This window comes from Giraffa tippelskirchi, chromosome 11 (assembly GCF_054371585.1).
Source record: "Giraffa tippelskirchi isolate mGirTip1 chromosome 11, T2T-mGirTip1v1.2.pri, whole genome shotgun sequence".
Classification (NCBI taxonomy): Eukaryota; Metazoa; Chordata; class Mammalia; order Artiodactyla; family Giraffidae; genus Giraffa; species Giraffa tippelskirchi.
Window position 1 is genome coordinate 120,270,600 of NC_137285.1, and position 20,280 is coordinate 120,290,879.

A 20,280-nucleotide genomic window follows, 5' to 3' on the forward strand; every position below is an offset into this window, starting at 1 on the left:
TATGTAATTTTAATTAAAACTTTAAACATCTATATGTGGCTGGTGGCTATCATATTGTACAGTGTAGGGCTAAAGATGTCCTTAGACAAATTTAAGAAATTGGGTTTTGGGTCACACTGCTTGTACCAGGCTTTCCCAGGTGGTGCTCAAATCTGATTTCCTGAGGATGCTTCAATTCCTAACTGAAGTTTCCATTCTTTCTTTGAAGATTCACATTGTAATTGTACAACCTTCATAAGTATAGCAGGGATCCACACGTTACATTATCTGTCCTCATAAATTTTCCCATTCTAGTTGAAACCATGTAAATATGGTCTCCTTAATATCTTGTACACATTTTCCGACTATAGAAGTGTATATATGTAAATATCTATCTTTATTCTCTTTCCTTTTTTACTTATTCTTGCTTTCTTCTTTTTTGACATAAATCTTTAGCCCACATCAATAGAATGGCTCTGGCTCCCTCCTATATCTCCCTCTCCTACACTAGCTTCCTAAGCAAACTGACTTTGACTGAAGCTACTTTGCAGGGAACATGATTCCAAGATCAACTCCTCTCCCAGCTCCTTAGTCTCTTTCCCTTGAAAAGAGAAGGGGCAGGAAGCAGGCCTTGAAGCAGTCCTCTAACTCTTGTGGGGCAGGAGTGCCTTGCTCATTGCTCTCTGGCCCATTCATTGTATGGCTTAGATGCAACTTGGTGTTAGAAAAAAATTCTGAACCATATGCTCTGCTTATGTCAGTTAATACCTCTTCCATCCAGTTCCCAACAAGAAGAAGGACTTGTGGTTAATCTGCAGCTCTGTCAAACCAGCAAGTTGAAAAGCTGGTAGTAGATTGATTCTGCAACATTAATTATACCCAGGGGACCCCGTGGGGGTACTGTGACACCATCCTACTTAACTGGATGGGGTTTGATCCCAAAAACCTGGGGTATCAGTCTCAAGGACCATTCTGCCAGTCTCAAGGATCATTCTCATCCTTGGATTAAATGGATAAACTTGCAGACCTATAAAACATCTTTTTTTTTTTCCCCCACGCCTCTCAATTGTCATACCAGACTGGTTTAGTGAGTGGATTATTATACATATGTTCTGGTTCTTTTTTTTTTTTTTCTTTCTGACTGCACTGTGCAGCATGTGAGCTCTTAGTTCTTCAACCAGGGATTGAACACAGGTCCTGACAGTGAAAGTGCCGAGTCCTAACCACTGGACCCCAGGGAATTCCCTATGGTCTGTTTCTGAGAGCTTTCTCTTCCGCTTCTAAGATCCACTGAATCCAAATAGGATAAGAAATAGTCAATAGGTTGCTTTGTGTTGTGCAACATTGCTCAACCACGCCATCTGCCTTAAAGTGGCACAGGACAGATGAGCCAGTGCTATTCTTTGCCCAGCATAGGCTGGCTTCTTCTATTCACCTAACTGAACTGATTATCAACTCTCTCTCTCTCCCTCCTTATTTTTTGAGCGGGGGGAGGCTTACAAGATCTTAGCTCCCTGACCAGTGACTGAACCTGGGTCCCTGGCACTAAGAGGACCAAGTCCTAACCACTGGGCCACCAGGGAATTCCCAACTATCTCTACTTTTGACACTATACAAATGATAATGAAGTCGCTCAGTCATGTTCTAATCTTTGCGATCCCATGGACTGTAGCCTGCCAGGCTCCTCCGTCCATGGGATTTTACAGGCAAGATTACCGGAGTGGGTTACCATTTCCTTCTCCAGGGGACCTTCCTGACTCAGGGGTCAAACCCAGGTCTCCCGCATTGCAGGCCAACTCTTTACTGTCTGAGCCACCAGGGAAGCCCACGCAAATGATGCAAATGATAGTTATTCTTCAAACAGAATCTCATAAGTAAACACCATCTACCTAATGCAGTGCTAAATTTTATGAGTCAATATTTCCTGGTTATGGCAGATGCTGGGTGGCTCATAATGACTTCTCCCTCCTTGGACGAAGCCCCAGAGACACAGAGGAATGCTTGTACTAAGATGAAAATAGCTGCAGGACTCCAGCTGTATACGATTTCCTGTAAATCACCGCTGGGCTGGAATTGCTGCCCATGGCATCTTGGCTGAGCCCATCTTCAATGCCCCATTCTACCCCTCAGTCCATGGGACTGCCTCTGAGATTAGGGCATACCAGTCCCTACCGATCTGCCCTGTCCTTTATCATGTGGATTGTAAAATAGGCTCCTAGATCAGGGGAGCACCATATTAGCTCAAGACAGAGGCCCACAGGGGCTTCTGAGTGATTTGCTAAGGAATGCAAGCTCAAATCCAGGCGAGGCTTCCCGCTGTGGGACTCCACTGAATTCCTCGGATTACAGAAAGAGGTTCAATAGAGTCTATTCAGTCACTTCCAGGCTTTTTGCCTTTTGAGTGTCCCAGGACATTTTTTGCAGATCAACTCCTGCGCCCTGACAACAATTACACATTCCAAAGTTCTGGGCTCCTTGGCCTCTTCTCAGATGCAGGATTCTCTGATGCCCCCCGTGGCATATTGATTGATTTACCTGGTTGTTAAAACTTTGCTTTTAGGAGGAGGTGAGCTGAATTTTTTAATCAATTAACAATTTTGGCTGTGCTGGGTCTTCATTGTGACTTGGGCTTAAATTGCCCCAGAGCACGTGGGATCTTCACCCTCAACCAGGGATCAAACCTGGGCCCTCTGCACTGGGGGCACAGAATTAGCCACAGGATCACCAGGGAAGTCTCAAAACTGCTTGTTTTTTGTTTTTTGTATGTGTGTGTGCTTCTAATCCTTCTGGTAGGTGTTCATATGTGTAATAATTTCCTAGGTTTGCCATAACAAATTACAATTAGTGGCTCAAAACAACAGAAATGTATTTCTTCACAGTTCTAGAGGGTAGAAATACAAAATCAGTGTTGGCTAGGACCACACACCCTTGGAAGGCCCTGAGGGAGAAGCCATTTCACACCCCTCTCTTACCTTTTGGTGGCTGCTGGCGACCTTTGGTGTTCCTGGGTTTGGGCCTGCCCTCCAATCTCTGTCTCAGTCTGTATATCTGTGTTTTCTCCTCTTCTTGTAAGGGCACTAGTCACTGGATTTAGGGCTCACCCTAAACCTTGGATGATCACATTTCAATATCCTTAATTACATCTGCCCTATTTCCAAATAGGGCTTCCCTTTGTAGCTCAGTCGGTAAAAGAATCTGCTGCAGTGCAGGAGACCCAGGTTCGATCCCTGGGTTGGAAGGATCGTCTGGAGACAGAAATGGCAAACCACTCCAGCATTCTTGCCTGGAAAATCTCATGGACAGAGGAGCCTGGTGGGCTGCAGTCCATAGGGTTGCAAAGAGTCAGGCACAACTGAGCGACTAACACTTACTTACTTATTTCCAAATAAAGCCACATTCACAGGTACTGGGGTTAGGACTTGGACGTATCTTTTCGGGAAGCTATTCAACCTTCTAAAATATGAGATATGAAAAATACTGGTTTGAGGGATTCAAACCACTTGATTCTTGTCATGAAAGCTATCCCCAAACCTCTTGGCCATAATGCACCATTCCAGGATCTTCCATCCATTTGGTTATTTTGATTTCTGGAGCGAGTACTGGTTCTCATTTCCTGTTGCTCCAAACTTATAGCTCTTTTCATTGCCAGCAGCACAGAGCTCCCTCATTGTGTGCAATGGCCTTACCCCTTCCGTAGACAGGATGTCTGTGACAAAGGGTGGAAGGTAGTGCCTGTCCACTGAGGCTCATTCCCTGTTGAGTGGGTGGTTCTGCTTGTGTTGCACGTTATCACTTTACTTTTTTATTGAAGTACAATTGATTTACAACATTGTGTTAGTTTCAGGTGTATAGCAAAGTGATTCAGTTTTATGTAAGTGTGTGTGTGTGCATGTGTTGCTGTGCTGTGCTCAGTTGCTCAGTCATATCATACTCTTTGTGACCTCAAGGACTGCAGCCCGCCAGGATCCTCTGTCCATAGAATTTTCCAGGCAAGAATACTGGAGTGGGTTGCTATTTCCTACTCCAGGGATCTTCCCAACCCAGGGATTGAACCCATGTCTCCTGTTTTGGCAGGCAGATTCTTTACCACTGCATCAACTGGGAAGTCTTTCTCTCTCTCTCTCTCTCTATATATATATATATACTCTGATTATTTCCCATTATAGATTATTATAAGATACTGAATATAATTACCTTCCTGTGCTATATAGTAATTCTTTATTGCTTATCAGATACAAACTGCTATGCATGTTGTTACTTTTGATTTAAAGGTTAAGTTCCTGGAAGATGTCCCTGTTTCGCAGCTGAAAGTGAGGCTCAAGGTCAAGGGTATTTCTTGTACAATAAACTCACACAGCCATTTCTCATCCTTTTCCAGATTTTTTTTTGCGTCACATAATCAAAAACTGTTAGGCTGCATTGCTACATGAGACAATGAACAAACTAATCTAGCAGCCTCTGGTGAATCTCTCTACTCACATCTACTAGTAAGCCAGCAATTATCTTTCAAAAGCAGTATAATTCTCAGCTGCTAGAAGCATTCCCTTAGTTTAGAATCCTAAATGGTTTTCTTTTAGGATCTGCCATTCTCCTCATTTCTCCTCAAATCATCTTGATGGGAGAGGCAGAAACCACAGAGACCTCAAGTCTCCTCTTTCCAAGGGGTAGAGCTGACCCAATTTGCCCAGAGTCAGTCATTGAGCCTCCTCTGCACCTGATTCAAAGTATGTGGCCTTTTGGATAACCCAAGATGTGGAGTGTATAAGAATTCCAGGGTGGACCAAACTCAGACTCTAAAGCTCAAACACTCCTATTAGTTGCTGTTCTTTGCTGTGATGGGAGGTATCATACACATTTCACTACCTATCATGGACTTAAGTAATACTGCTTCAGGAAGCCCCCATCCATCAGCTGGATGCCCTGTGGCTGTTTGGTCCCCGGATCTGATTGCACATCCCCAACTCCTCAAGTACAATGTTAAGAACTGTAGTGTCCCTAACACTTTTGTTTCGGGGCATCTTTGCAGCATCATATAGTGGAGCATCTGGCCACTGAGAGAAGAAAGAAAACAAGGCTGCAGAATGATACCCTCTAAGGCACTGTAACCTGATCTTTCAGAGGTTTCCCTGGGCTTCCTCTCAAGGAAAAAGTAACCACAGCAGATACAGGCAGGGATTGGGGGGCACCCTTGAGTCAATCTGCACTAGGCAGATATATTCCAGGCAGATCCAGCCCTCATGAAGCTAGAGTGATTTTTTTTTTTTCTTACATAAAGCCAACCCTTCCTGAGTATTCAGTAATGTATGTTCTGGGAGAAGGACAGGCCAATGTATGAAAGGAACTCTTGAGAAGCAGGGCTGGCAATACTTTGTTTTAATTTTTTAAAGTATTTCTTTACTCAAGCACCAGAGCATTCCACTAATATTTGTAAGACTCATTGTATCTGGGCAAATGTTAATTTGAATGTCTACATCCTACAAGGAGTCCTCAGGTTCTATTAACTCTTCCTACAGAGAACCTCATATTCTGAGAGAATTAACCAGGGTGGCCATTTGGTGGAGGGTGGGGACGCATCCTGGATAAGAGGTTACTGTGATACTGATGGTGATCACGTAATGCGTGTGTTAGTTTCCCAGGGTTATCAAAACAAATTACCACAAACTGTGGCTTAAAACAGTGGAAACTGAGGCTAGAAGTCTGAAATCAAGGTGTTGGCAGGGCCATGCTCCCCGCAAAGCTTTAGCGGAGTATCCTTGCTCACCTCTTTCAGCTCCTGGACACATCAGGCATTCCTGGGCTTGTGGCAGCGTGACTCCACTCTCGGCCTCCATTGTCACATGGTGTTTTCTGTGTCTGACCCTTTCCTTCTTGTAACGACACCAGTCATGTTGGACTAAGGGTCCACCCTACTTTAGTACAATATAATCTTAGTACATCTCCAAAGATCTTATCTCCAAATAAGAACAGATTCACAGGTATCAAAGGTTAGGGCTTGAACTTACATTTTTGGGGGACAGGACAAACCTGTACCAACTGGTTTCTATTTTTCACACCCAGATCAAGGAGTTGGAGGGAGTGGGTCCCAGTCACACCCCTGACTTAAGAGAATAGAAATCTTGAACTAAGATCAGGTTGCACTGCCTTAGAGGGTATCATTCTGTAGCTTTTATTATTATGATTTATCATTCTGCTCTCTTTCCTTCTATCTTTCTTGGAAACTGCAATATGGCTTTTTCTTGGATACTGTGTGATCAAGGCCATGCCACTATAATTTATATCAGTCTGGGCTTTGCTGACTCAGGGCATTCTTCTGGGTTGCCCCCAAGTTATTTTTATGCACCTCATGGGCTTCTATTTTCCAAAATCCTCTAGTTTCTATGGCTATTATGCTTGAAGTTTTGGAGACACCAGCAAAATCATCGATGGCTTTATTGCTAAATTTTAAGGTCCTCTTTGTTCTACATACCCAAAGGGGAATTCAGCAGGCTTTTGAAAAATATCTATCCACATAGTTTTTGTTTCCAAATGCACTGGACTTCTTTAGTACCATTCCTTGAGGATAGTGATTCTTTCATAGGCTTCCTGTAGCAGACATTTTTGATTGACTATCCGTAGCAATACTCAGATTTTTTACATAGGTAACCACTTTTCTGCCCACACTACCCATATGCTCCTAGAGAAACTGACCCTATCCTGCTCTAGAAGTGGGCCTAAATTGTCAAAAGGGAATTATCAGCTCTCTTGTCAATGATGGGTTAAGGAACTCAGGTTTAAGCCCACCAAGACATCGCCATACACTTTGATTCTGGAATGGCCATTTAACTCAGTGGAAAGCAAGTGGAAAAATTCTGAGGGGCTCTGGGAAATAAGTGTCCTAGATTTTAAGACAGTTCCCTCTTTTCTCTTAATTTTGTGCAGAGATGTGAGGCCTGCAACTGCTGTAACCACCCTGCTCCCAGCCTGGAATGCAGCTGACACCTGGAGGGCACAGTTGAGAGAGATGTGACTGACCCACACTTAATCATCACTCTATCTACTACCATGGTCTTTTTCAATTATGTTTGGGTTGGATTTCCTGAGTTTAAGAGCTATTTAAACTGGGTTCTCTGTTCCCTTAGTTTGAAAGTATTCTTAACTGGCACATCCTGATGGGTCTCTCTGAGCAAATATAAATCCACTGAAGGAGATGGTGATTCCTTCAGGTTCCCAAGGAGCAGAAGGGTCAGGCTCCATGGAGAATCTGTAGAATTTGGTCTCCAACTTAGCATCACCAGATTTTTGGAAAGAATAATTTCACTCATCTGCTGTCCTTCTGTGTAAATCAGACCTCAGGTCCTTGCAGGCTCATGTAACTATCATGTAACTATCCCCTGAGTGACAGTTTCTGCCATAGTCATCAAGTGGCCCTCACAGACCAGATGAGGAGAGGAAGGAGAGAGATTATAGGATCAGTGAACTGCCTGGACTTCTGCGCCTACTGTCAGTTTACCAGGTATTACTAGAGACGAGGCATGGGGTTTTCCACCCTGGTGAGGTAACAAATTCACCACCGGCATCATTAACTGGATCCTCTGTGCTCACTCTCTCCCACCTCCAGGCAGCAATTTAAAATCTTCACTCTCAACAGGCATTCTCACCTATTTCCAGAGAAAATTAAAAAAACATCAGACGGGAGCCGACAACCAACTTCTAGGAGAAGAGAAGCATAAATACCAGAAACTACTCTAAGCCTTTGAAAGGTTTCACAAGAAGAGGTGTCCTGCCTGCCCTCCAAGTTTGGGGTGCAGGAGCTAGGCCCTCATGGGCTCAAAGAAAGAGAGGGAGGAGACCTAGAAGAAAGAAAGAACTAGAGAAGCAGGAAATGAGGCCTGTGGCCAAACCCTGGTGATGACTACTAGGAAAATACCAGAGGATGCCTTCCCATCCACTCCGCCTCTCCTGTCTACGTGGCCTGCTGGGTCCCAAAGTGAGGCCTCGGGCCCAGTCTTCGTTCTGTATCGAAACAGCCAAGAGCCTAGGGGTGCAAACACAGCCCTCTGAGGCGCGGGAGGCCGAGAGCAGGCGACTGCGGAGGCCCTTTGGTTACACATTTGCCTTGCTGACATAGTTTCTCTGCCCACTCGATGCATACAACAACATTTTCCAAGGCTTGCCCTTTGCACTGGGGAGAGAGTACTTTCCAGAAAGAGGCACACCAGGGAATTGGAGTAGAGGAAGGGAACTCAAACTCATGATGAGAGAGTCAGTCGGGCGGGGTGGGGCGGATTCCAGGCCAACCTGCTTCCCCGCGGGGTCCGAGCAGGGAGGCAGAGAGGGGGCGCGCTTCCGAAGGACCCCACTGCCGACATCCCGCCCTCTGCCCTCCCTCCCGCCGCCGCCGGGGAAGGCCAACTCCGCCTGCCTGAGTCACGGCTGAAGCTGGGGAGGAGCCAGGGAAGGCGGCCCCAGAGCAGAACGCAGCCGCGGCTTCAGCGGGAGCCAGGCAGGGCGGTCAGGGATCATGGGGGAGAGCGCTCTGGAGTCCGGGCCTGTGCCCGGAGCGCCGGCCGGGGGCCCGGTGCACGCCGTCACGGTGGTGACCCTGCTGGAGAAGCTGGCCACTATGCTGGAGACGCTGAGCGAGCGGCAGGGGGGCCTGGCTCAGAGGCAGGGCGGCCTGGCGGGCTCCGTGCGCCGCATCCAGAGCAACCTGGGCGCGCTGAGTCGCAGCCACGACACCACGAGCAACACGCTGGCGCAGCTGCTGGCCAAGGCGGAGCGCGTGGGCTCGCACGCGGATGCCGCCCAGGAGCGCGCCGTGCGCCGCGCCGCCCAGGTGCAGCGGCTGGAGGCCAACCATGGGCTGCTGGTGGCCCGCGGGAAGCTCCACGTTCTGCTCTTCAAGGTTAGTGACCTCAGGCGTCCCCAGATCCGGGGCCTTTTCCCGCCTGCGGGCCACCCTCTGGGGCTCCCCCTCCTATCCGCCTGCCGCACCCACATTCCTGACCCCACCCTCTTCCCTTCTCGGGGAACCCACTTCCAGGGCCGCACCCACTTCCCGCAGCCCAGCCCCAGCCTTCCCTCACACCCCTGAAGGGAGCCTGGCCAATGAACGGCCGTCCAGCTCTCGCTCAGGCCACGTCCACAGAAGTTCCTCCAAGTCCCAGCCCATCCCCGAATGAAAGTAACGGTGATGGAAATGCATCCCGAGACAGTTCGCCGCCTCCTGCTGTTTCTGCCCCTGAGGCCACCATCCTGTCTCGCGCCCCTAAAGGGGTCCCGCAGACTTCTGCACAGTTCGCCTGTCCTAGTGGTCCCCACCTCCCTCCAGCCGGCTCTGTACTTTCCCACGCCTGCCTAGCCTTTCCCATCTGGGCTGCGGAGGCTGAGGTTGGGGCCGGCCCCCTGGTGTAACTGAGATGGGGGGCTCAGGCTGGGGCGGCTCTCGAGAGGGGGTTGCCAGGGCCAGTTCTGTGTCCTTCACTTGCAGGAGGAGGCTGAAATCCCAGCCAAGGCCTTCCAGAAGGCGCCGGAGCCCTTAGGCCCGGCGGACCAGGCTGAACTTGGCCCACAGCAGCCCGAAGCCGAAGCTGAGGAGAGCTCAGACGAGGAGGAGCCCGTGGAGTCCAGGGCCCGGAGGCTGCGGCGCACCGGGTTGGAGAAGGTACAGAGTCTGCGAAGGGCTCTTTCAGGCCGCAAAGGCCATGCTGCGCCAACACCCACGCCTGTTAAGCCACCTCGCCTTGGGCCGGGCCGGAGTGCTGAGGGCCAGCCCGAAGCCCAGCCTGCGCTGGAGCCCAAGCTGGAGCCAGAACCTCCGCAGGACACCGAGGAGGATCCCGGGAGACCCGGGGCTGCCGAAGCGGCGGCTGTGCTCCAAGTAGAGAGTGCGGCCTGATGGCCTGTGCTGCCTGCCTCCCCTGTGCCTAATGCTAGTCCCCAAATAAATCTTTCTCTCAGAATGCAGCATTCCCGCCCAAATAAGGAGTGAATCCTGCATCCACAGCCCAGCGCTGGCCCTCCCTTCCCGGCTTCTCTAGCCCAGCACCCTGTGGCCTCTAAAAGAGATGCCACTCACACCTGTTTACACTCACCATCAATAAAAGTCATGTCACCTAATCCGGACTCCATGTGAAGGGGTGGGGGAAAGGGGGTGCAAGAAATAAGACAGACGTTGGAACCTGGAATGTGACTTCAGTTGCAAACAGATCATTGTGTGATTTCTCATTTTCACTGAATCATGGGCTCTACCCCAGTGGTACAAAGAAGTGTCCTTCTGGCCACTTGCTCCTTCAGCACTTTCCCTGTAGGGACATTCAAGTGTGATTTTTTCCCCCAGCATCTATTACAACCCTTTGCTTTTAGGTGCTCAACAAATGCCAACTTGCGGTTTTCCTCTTCGTCACTTCTTCCTCTACCACTTCTTTAAAGTTGGGTCTTCCAGGACTCTGTTTTTAGCCCTCTTCTCATTCTGGGTATTCTTCCATTAACACTCACCCCTGGGACTGCCCTGCTGGTCCAGTGGTTGAGGCTCTGTGTTCCCAATGCAGGGCACCATGGTTCCATCCCTGATCAGGGAACTAAGATCTCACGTGTAAAATACAAAACCAGAAACCACTCACTGGCAGTCCTCACCTATCAGCCATATACACCCTAGACCACTGTCTTGAGATGCATTGGAAAAGGAATCCAAACTCCACATGTGTCCAAAAGAAGCAGTCTGTCTTCTACCTTTTAATTAAGTTCAATTCCACAGCTATTTATTGAGCACTTACTATGTATCATTCAAAACTGCTCCTCCTCCTGTGTTTTCTTTACCAGTGAATGGCATCATCATCTACACAGAAACCTGGGAGTCTTCATTGGCTCCTCCTCTCTTTCCTTCCCTGACCACATAGAAAAAGTTATTGATAACTCTGACCTGATCTCTCTTGTTAATATCCATTGTTGCTGCTCTATGGCAGGCTTTGTCTTTCATCTGACCGTTATATGAACTGCTAATCTGATCATATCACCCTCCTGCTTCAGACCCTTCAGTGGTTCTCCATCAGCTTCAGAATAAAATCCAAGTTCTTGAATGTTACCTTCAAGCCCCTGCATGAGCTGGTACCTGCTCATTTTTGTAGCCTCACCTCTTGCTACTTCCCTTCATTCTACTATTGAATCACTATGAGCTGTGTGCTCTCACTCTCATCTCTACTGTCCTAGAAAAGTCATCAAGGTACCTCTGTTTTAGGGTCAGATGCTTCTCTTCCTTGCTCCCAAACACCACTTGCACACTTCAGTACTAACTGCACTAATTGTGATTGTTTGCCATTACTATTCCCCCACGCCCCACCAAATCCACTAGACTGTGGCTTCTTTGCAATAGAGACTGTTTTATTCATTTCAGTATTTTCCATACCTAATGCTATGGTTGGGGCACAATAGGCCCTCATGAGCATCACAGAAGAAGGAAGAAGTGGGAAAGGGTTGGGATGGGAGCATGGTCATCTACCCATTCATTCAGTCAGTGTTGTATAAAAATATTTTGAGTTCCTATTATGTTCCAGACCCTATAGTACCTATTGTGAACACTGAGATGACAATCTCTTCTGAGGCCTTCAAGGATCTCAGAGTTTAAGGAGATGCAAACATATAGTGACTGATGTAAGTGCAGTGATAGTTATACATAGGTTATTTTGAGAGAAAATGGGGAAGGGACACATCCTTACCTGAAGGAGGAAAAGTAGAGGATGTTCTTGGAAAAGGTAAATAGAGGGATGGGAAACAGGAATGGTGAGGGGTGTAGAGCTCAGTGGTTAACTGTTTGGGTTCTTAGTTCCCTCAGCTATGAAAAGGGATAATGATAGCTCCTGTAAGGCTGATGTGAGGGTTAAATGATGTAAATGCCTAGCACAGTGCCTGGAACACAGTTTGTTTCAGGTATATAATTTATTTGTCCATACATTTGACAAATATTTACTGAGCTCTGAGTGTCTGCCAGGCACTATTTTAAGAGCTGGGGATATAGTGGCACACTAGAAAGACAAGATCTTTGCTTTTCTGGAGTTAAATTCTAGTAGGAGGAAGCAGACAAAAAACAAACTTACAAGTCAGATAAAAACAAGTAAACATATGAACTACAAGGGCCTCCTGATTATGGGAGCTGAAGAAAACAGTAAGGATACAGATAATGATTGCAGAGGATGCTTAGCTTAAATGAGAATGTTGGGGGCTTAAAATAGGACCAGAGTTCAACAGTGATGTTTCAAATGAAGTTTTAAATTAATTTCTGTGGATTCAATTAGAAGAGTCCAAGTCCCTGCCTGCTACAATTGGTGGGAAGTCTGTTTTCAGTCACTTTAGTGCTCCTCCCTTTCCCTAGACCCGCAATTATACCAGAGGTTCACACCATTTAAGGGTCCCTGATTGTGTATCTCTGTTGCTACTGCTCCTTGTGACCACACGATGCCGCTGTTGGGGTACCAGTGCCTCATCCTACGACCCAGAGGTCTGCCTATTCAGCTCTGTGCTCTGAGCTAGGGGTCCTTCCATGGAGGGTGACTCTACAGTAGCTCCATTTCCTCTGGAAAAATTCAGGGCTCCTCTTGCAGGCTTCCAGAAAAGGCTTTGTGCCCAAATTATGTTAGCTTCTCGGCTGTCACTCCTTTCAAATGTTCTGCTGTTACTGAGGGGCTGGTCTGAACACGCTCAGTTCTCTATCCTCAAGGAAACATAAATTGTTGTTCCATTTCCAAATCCTTGGAAATCCAATCCCCACCCCCCCATTTCAACTCACACACAAAATTAAGAGGGCAAATGCACACTTCTCACACAAAATATCTCGATAGCTTATCAGAAGCATGTGAATTCTCAGAGATTCTGGACCCTGATCCCTAGGAACCCAAAGGCTTGGCTAACTTTGGTGGGAGGGATGCTACTTTTTGTTCTTTCCTGGTGCTTCTACTGCAGCAAATAATAAAAATCAAGTTAAAAGTTCTCAATAGTTCTCTTTGTGACTTTACATTTTCCAATGTTACTGCTATCGTTATGATTAGTAATACTGGAATACCAGCCCACCTGACCTGCCTCTTGAGAAATCTGTATGCAGGTCAGGAAGCAACAGTTAGAATTGGACATGGAACAACAGACTGGTTCCAAATAGGAAAAGGAGTACGTCAAGGCTGTATATTGTTACTCTGCTTATTTAACTTATATGCAGAGTACATCATGAGAAACGCTGTGCTGGATGAAGCACAAGCTGGAATCAAGATTGCTGGAAGAAATATCAATAACCTCAGATATGCAGATGACACCGCCCTTATGGCAGAAAGTGAAGAAGAACTAAAGAGCCTCTTGATGAAAGTGAAAGTGGAGAGTGAAAAAGTTGGCTTAAAGCTCAACATTTAGAAAACTAAGATCATGGCATCCGGTCCCATCACTTCATGGCAAATAGATGGGCAAACAGTGGAAACAGTGGCAGACTTTATTTTTGGGGGGCTCCCAAATTACTGCAGATGGTGACTGCAGCCATGAAATTAAAAGACACTTACTCCTTGGAAGGAAAGTTATGACCAACCTAGATAGCATATTAAAAAGAAGAGACATTACTTTGCCAACAAAGGTCCATCCAGTCAAGGCTATGGTTTTTCCACTAGTTATGTATGGATGTGAGAGTTGGACTATAAACAAAGCTGAGTGCCGAAGAATTGATGCTTTTGAACTGTGGTGTTGGAGAAGACTCTTGAGAGTCCCTTGGACTACAAGGAGATTCAACCAGTCCATCCTAAAGGAAATCCGTCCTGCATATTCGTTGGAAGGACTGATGTTGAAGCTGAAACTCCAATATTTTGGCCACCTGATGTGAAGAGCTGACTCATTTGCAAAGACCCTGATGCTGGGAAAGATTGAGGGCAGGAGGAGAAGGGGACAACAGAGGATGAGATGGTTGGATGGCACCACCAACTCAATGGACATGAGTTTGAGTAAGCTCCGGGAGTTGGTGATGGACAGGGAGGCCTGGAGTGCTGCAGTCCATGGGGTCACAAAGAGTCGGACACGACTGAGTGACTGAACTGAACTGAAACTAAGGTTAATGGAGACACTGACATGGAACCAACTTGTCATCCAGTATATGTGGCTTTTAGGTGGCTGCTTTATTCAGGAGGGAGGCACACTAGTGAATTACCAAAATTCAGAGGCTGGTTGTTGGTTTTTAATATCAGAAGTACAAATCTATTATGTGTTCCATCATAGTTAGGCTGAGAGGGATTTGTCTGCAATTACAAAACTCAGAAAACACTGATTAAGTTCAGGGCTGGATTCATTTCTCTGAGAAGCCTAACTGGTAAATGAACTACAATAATCTAGTTATCTAGTCAGAACATTTTCCATCTTGCAAGAATGTCTACATGGGAAACTGAAGTAAGATCTTAAAGTAAGGAAATAGAATAGTGAAAACAGGATGACGATAATGAGCAGGATTGTCCAACCTGCATGCTCGTTTTTTTGCTGTGATATTCTTCTTCCATGGGAAAGACTATCTACATTCCTGGTAGGAAGCATCTTCCTTGTTAAGCATTGGAGATCCTTTTGGCTTTTCTTCATTGAGAGTTGAATCATATATTAATCACTTCAGCATTGAAGGGAACTCGAAAGCCATTGAATCCACCTGCATTTCCAACACTCAAACATCATTTATCATCTTGCAACTTGTCCTTAGCTAGCTTTTGTTTGAAAAAGTCCAGTGACAAGGAACTCACTGCCTCTTAGGCAACTCTAATTTTGAAAATTTTAACTGACAGGAAAATTTACACTAAGATCACAATATGTCTTTATGGTTTCCCATATGTGGCAGTTGGCGTCACTTCTGCAACATCTGTACATCAGAATTCCTTTATTTCTGTGATGTGCATGTCCTGGGAGTCCAGCTCCAGCAGGGCACACAGGACTGACTTACCTAGGATTTATCCCACCATTCTTTTCTCAGAACAAATGTTGCTATTTTACTTAGACATTCCTTGTGATATGTTGCTTGGAATCTTGGCCATTCTTTTGGGAATTGTTTTAGTTCATTCATATCCATTTTAAATAGAGATTTGGCAAGGTACATGGAAAAAGTATGGTCTTCATAGTCAAAGACTGTTGAACTTAATTGCTGGTGAAGGGCAATTCTCTTTTTCTAGATCTGTTACGAGTATTAAATGAAGTTTTCCACATACTCATTTTCTCATTTCATATTGTGCCAGGCGATGGGGATGGATGGTGTGTTACACAGACACGGAGGCTGCCCTCATAGAACTTACACTAAACTGGAAATTTTAATAAAGTTTTAAATAAATGCTATGATAGGAGAAATATAAGGCGCTATAGGAGCACAGAAATAGGGCATCTAATCCAGTAGGGTGGCAGTAATTACAGCGGAGGCATTTCAGGGAGAAATCATCTTTATTTCAACCTGATTTCCTCTTTTATTTTTTCTATCCTGTTGTATTACATTTCTTGTTACGTAATTTTTGCAAGTGACTTTTTTTTTTTTTGTGGCTGCACCATGTGGCATGCAGGATCTTAGTTCCCTGACCAGGGCTTGAACCCAGTACCCCCTGCAGTGGAGGTGGGGTGACTTTTTAGAATGACCTGATATATAATTTTACAAAAGTCATTTGAGTATTTGATTGACATAGCAGATTGAACACATCCAAAACTGTACTCTTTTCTCAAAAGTCATGATTCTCCTCTCTCACCTTACAAAGTGTCACCACCAAAGACCTGATCTTCACCCCCAAATCCCCATCTTCATTACAATTTTCAGTTTACTATAAGTTCCAAGAGGGCACCATTTCTGTCTGTGTAACACACCATCCATCCCCATCACCTAGCACAATATCAAATGAATGAATGAGTATGTGGAAAACTAATGAGTCACCAAGTCCAGCAGATTCTTTATTAATAACCTGAGAATTTTTCTCTCATAAATAACTAATCAATTTGGAGCCACTAGAACAATTTGAGAAGATAAAACAAAGAACCAGAGGGAAGTTGAATATTGCCCTTTCCTCTTGAGTTTTCTTGTGAGTTAAATGGGTAGATACATGTGAAAGGCTCAGAATTGTGCCAGGCATGTGAGAGCTTAACTTTCATTGTAGTTTGGTTATGGTCACTTGATCCCTAAATTCAGTCAATGCTGAAACCAGCTTTTACTGTTGACATTTTCATTTCTGTGAACTAATAAATATGCTTTTCGCTTAACCTCAGTTTTAGTTTTTTCAGTATATTTGATTCTTCCCTGCAGCTGCAGGATTCCTAATGGATACAAACTCATTGGCTCTGGAACCAGCATGGAGGGCAAGGGCAGCGTCTTATCTTTGAAGCCTCAGCACTTAGTGCAGGACCTGTCATAGAGCAGGTACTGAATATTTGGAGAATAAGCAAATTTATTCCAGTGAGGTTCCAGGGACACAAGAATTAATAAGAACCTGCCTGCAAGGAGCTGGCTCACAGCTACGCCTTGTTTGCTGTCTTTCCTTGGAGCTCTGTTGCGTCCTCCCAGGCTGACTTAAGGCTTGGGAGAGACAGTGTCTGGGGCCCACAGTCTTTTCTGGGTCCATAACAAAGCTTTGCTTTTTTAAAATCAGAAGGGAAAAAAAAAGAAATTTTAGATGAAAGAAACTTTTTTTAACTTTATTTTATATTGTAGTATAGTTGATTAACAATGTTGCGATAGTTTCAGGTGTATAGCAAATGATTCAGTTTTATATATATATACATGTATCTATTCTTTTTCAAACTCTTTTCTCTTTTAGGTTGTTACATAATACTGAGCAGAGTTCCCTGTGCTATACAGTAGGTCCTTGATAGAAACATTTTAATATATGATATTAATATATTAATTATATAATGCCATTGTAAAATATAATTAAAAAACTGGTTATCAGATGCAGGAGGGTGGGGACAGGGGAATTGGATGAAACTGGTCAAAAGGTACCAACTTGTAGTTACAAGTTAAATAAGTACTAGGGATGTAATGTACAAAATGATCAATATAATTAACACTGCTGTGTTTCAAAGATGTAAGTTGTTAAGAGAGTAAATCCTAAGAGTTCTCGTCACAAAGAAAAATATTTTTTTTTCTATTTCTTTAATGTATCTGTATGAGATGATGGATGTTTACTAAACTTATTGTGATAACCGTTTCATGATGTACGTATGCCGAATTATGCTGCACACATTAAACATAAACAGAGCTGTATGTTAATTACATCTCAATAAAACTGGAGGAAAAAAATTATTTTTAATTGAGTAAGGAGCCCCTGTCATCTGCTACTTAATTTTCTAGTTTCTTTTCTCCTATTTTCTTTTTTTAAAAAATTTATTTACTTATTTTAATTGGAGGCTAATTACTTTACAATATTGTAGTCGTTTTTGCCACACATTGATACGAATCAGCCATGGGTGTACATGTGTCTCCTGTTTTCTTAGAGCAACTTTATTGAAACTCTGTACAATTTTTAATACTATTGTTTATCCTTGAAAGAGGTGATTTCTTCTGGACTACAGTTGGAGGAGTTCTCTACTTGGTGAGTGAGTCAGGGCAATGATCCAGACTAGCAGGATTTCACCTTGTGACACAGAGTTTTCAGTGTAACTTTCTCGCTCTCTCTTTTTTAGCAATTAACAACGCAGAGGTTTCCTTCTGCTTCCTGAAATTACTTGCTGCAGGGTGGTGGTCTGTTTGATTTCTTGGTCAACTTTGCAAATTCTACTCGCATAAACTTCAAACTTGTTTCAAGGAATCTCAGGTCTGTAGCCCATAGACTCTGTTCTCATTGTTACAAACTAAATTATGTTTCTTCTGAATTTCCAGGTGTGCCCATTCACTGTGTGTTCTGCCAGCTCTGTGCCTGTGCATCTCTGTGATTTGCAGTTGTGATCATCCTTGCTTTGATCCTCGCTATAATTGGTGGCGCTTCCTATTTGTGGTTTGGACTTTCAGATGCTTCCTAGTTTCATCAAAGATGGACAGAGTCTGCATTTCTGTTTCTCTTTTCTACTTTAGGATTTTTTCCAATATGATGAGAAGAAAAATATAGAGACAGCACAAATGTGGGGCATCATGTCACAAACAGACATCATTTCTCTTCTTCCATGATGGTTTAAGAAACCTGAAGTTGACTTTATAGAATATAGTTATAAACACGGTGTTCGAATCATCTGAATGTAACACGAATATCTCTGAAAATTGAAGAAAAATATAACTTCATCCAAGGAAAACACTGAGGATCACGAAGCTGAGTATCTGGCTCCTCATACAGCATTCTCATCCAACTAATACAAAACAGTAACTCATGGATAAAACAAACTCTTAAAAGAGTTTTATTTAAAATTGTCTAGCTTTTACAATATTGGAGGATTAAAAAGTATAGACTTAAATTTCTCGTAGAGTCACAACTTTTGTCACACACACACAGAAATTTTAAAACATTTAAATATTTACCCTAGTTGAATTCTAGTTTCTAGGCAGACCTTTGGAGACTTCTCTGTCGATGTCTTTGTTGTTGTTGCTTAGTTGCTAAGTTGTGTATGACTAAGTTGTGACCCCTGGACTGTAGCCTGCCAGGCTCCTCTGTTTATGGGATTTCCCAGGCAAAAATACTGGCATGGGTTGCCATTTCCTTCTCCAGGGGCTCTTCCCCACCCAGGGATCGAACCCTTATCTCCTGAGTCTCCTGAATTGCAGGTGGATTCTTTACAGCTGAGCCATCAGGGAAGCTCACTGATATCTATACACACATACTTATGAACACACACACATACACATTACATATATATATATATATATATACACATACATATGCAAACATACACATATATTTCTACTTCAGTGTTATATTTTGTAGGTTTCCAAAAACCAATTAGGAATGTCAAGTTAGAACTAAATTAATATAACATTAAATCACAATCAAATCATACTAAAAATTATAGAGAAAAATAAATTACATTTCTGAAAGCATAAATGAGCAAGTTTTTATAGAATAATATCTATATGTCCAGCTAATTTTCACAAAATCAGTTTACAAAAGATATTACTATTTCTGCTTTTATCCAATATTATCATTTATATTTAGTTCTCCAAATATCAAGCCATGAGACATTGTGACTTTTTTATTTAAAAGCAAATAGAGAACGTTTAGAAAACTTTAGTCATTAGCAACTTCAGTCATTTCAGCTTTAGTAAAATAACCGACTCTTTGCATAGATTAAAATATGCCATTTCCACATCCCTCAAATGCATTTAACTATAGTAATTTTCTTGATTTTGACAGAGGTAAAACATATGATCATCTTTAAGATGATTTGTGTGTGTGCTCAGTCATGTCCAACTGTTTGTGAACCCATGGATTGAACCCAGCCAGGCTCCTCTGTTCATAGAATTAATAAATGACTTTTTCCTCTTTTAATTAACATCAAATAAGGAAATGCTCAAATCAAGAGGTAATACATCTTGCAGTCCTATTATTAATATACTATATACTTTTACTACTATATTTTTAGATTTAAAACAAATCACTGAGAATACTGAAAACTTAGAAATTGTACAAATTAATTCAAGAAAACTCTTATTGGAATTTTACTGAAATAGGAGTTGCAATAGATTTCCCTCTTGTTCCTGATTCTGAAGCAGCAGTTTCTAGGTAGGATTTTTGTTTGTTTTTTATTTCTGCCTGTATGCCTCAAGTGGGACATTAGTCCCATAACCAGGGGTCAAATCCGTGTCCCCAGCAATGGAAGTGCAAAGAAGTTTTAACTGGTTGAAAGACCTCATTCATCCTTGACTCTCCCTCTAGAATTTATGTGTGGCAGAAACTTTTCAATAATTATTTGGGTATATGTTGTTTTAAGTATCTTTATTTTTCTCCCTGATTTGTTGCTTGTTTCAGTCTATCAATATCATACTTATCCCTGAAAGAGAAAATTCATGAAGAAACTATTCTGGAAAAAAAAAGTCATGGTTTTAGACATGATTTAACTTCTGATGGCATTTTTGCTTTCCTTGAATAGAGTCCATCTTACTTCAGTATACTTGAGAACCTTGGATCATTTTGGAATACACAATCAGTTCAGTCGCTCAGTCGTGTCCGACTCTTTGCGACCCCATGAATCGCAGCACGCCAGGCCTCCCTGTCCATCACCAACTCCCGGAGTCTACCCAAACCTGTGTCCATCGAGTCGGTGATGCCATCCAGCCATCTCATCCTCTGTCATCCCCTTCTCCTCCTGCCCCCAATCCTTCCTGGCATCAGGGTTTTTCCAATGAGTCAACTCTTCATATGAGGTGGCCAA

General features: G+C 43.8%; 1 protein-coding gene across 1 annotated transcript; it reads left to right on the top strand.

The window, feature by feature from the left end:
* Nucleotides 1–8,410: 8,410 nt before the first annotated feature.
* CAVIN3 (caveolae associated protein 3) lies at nucleotides 8,411–10,077 on the top strand. The gene is made up of 2 exons (XM_081540963.1): nucleotides 8,411–8,863; nucleotides 9,449–10,077. The coding sequence occupies exons 1-2, from the start codon at nucleotides 8,480–8,482 to the stop codon at nucleotides 9,854–9,856; spliced, it is 792 nt and encodes a 263-aa protein (XP_081397089.1). The 5' UTR covers nucleotides 8,411–8,479; the 3' UTR covers nucleotides 9,857–10,077.
* Nucleotides 10,078–20,280: the final 10,203 nt, after the last annotated feature.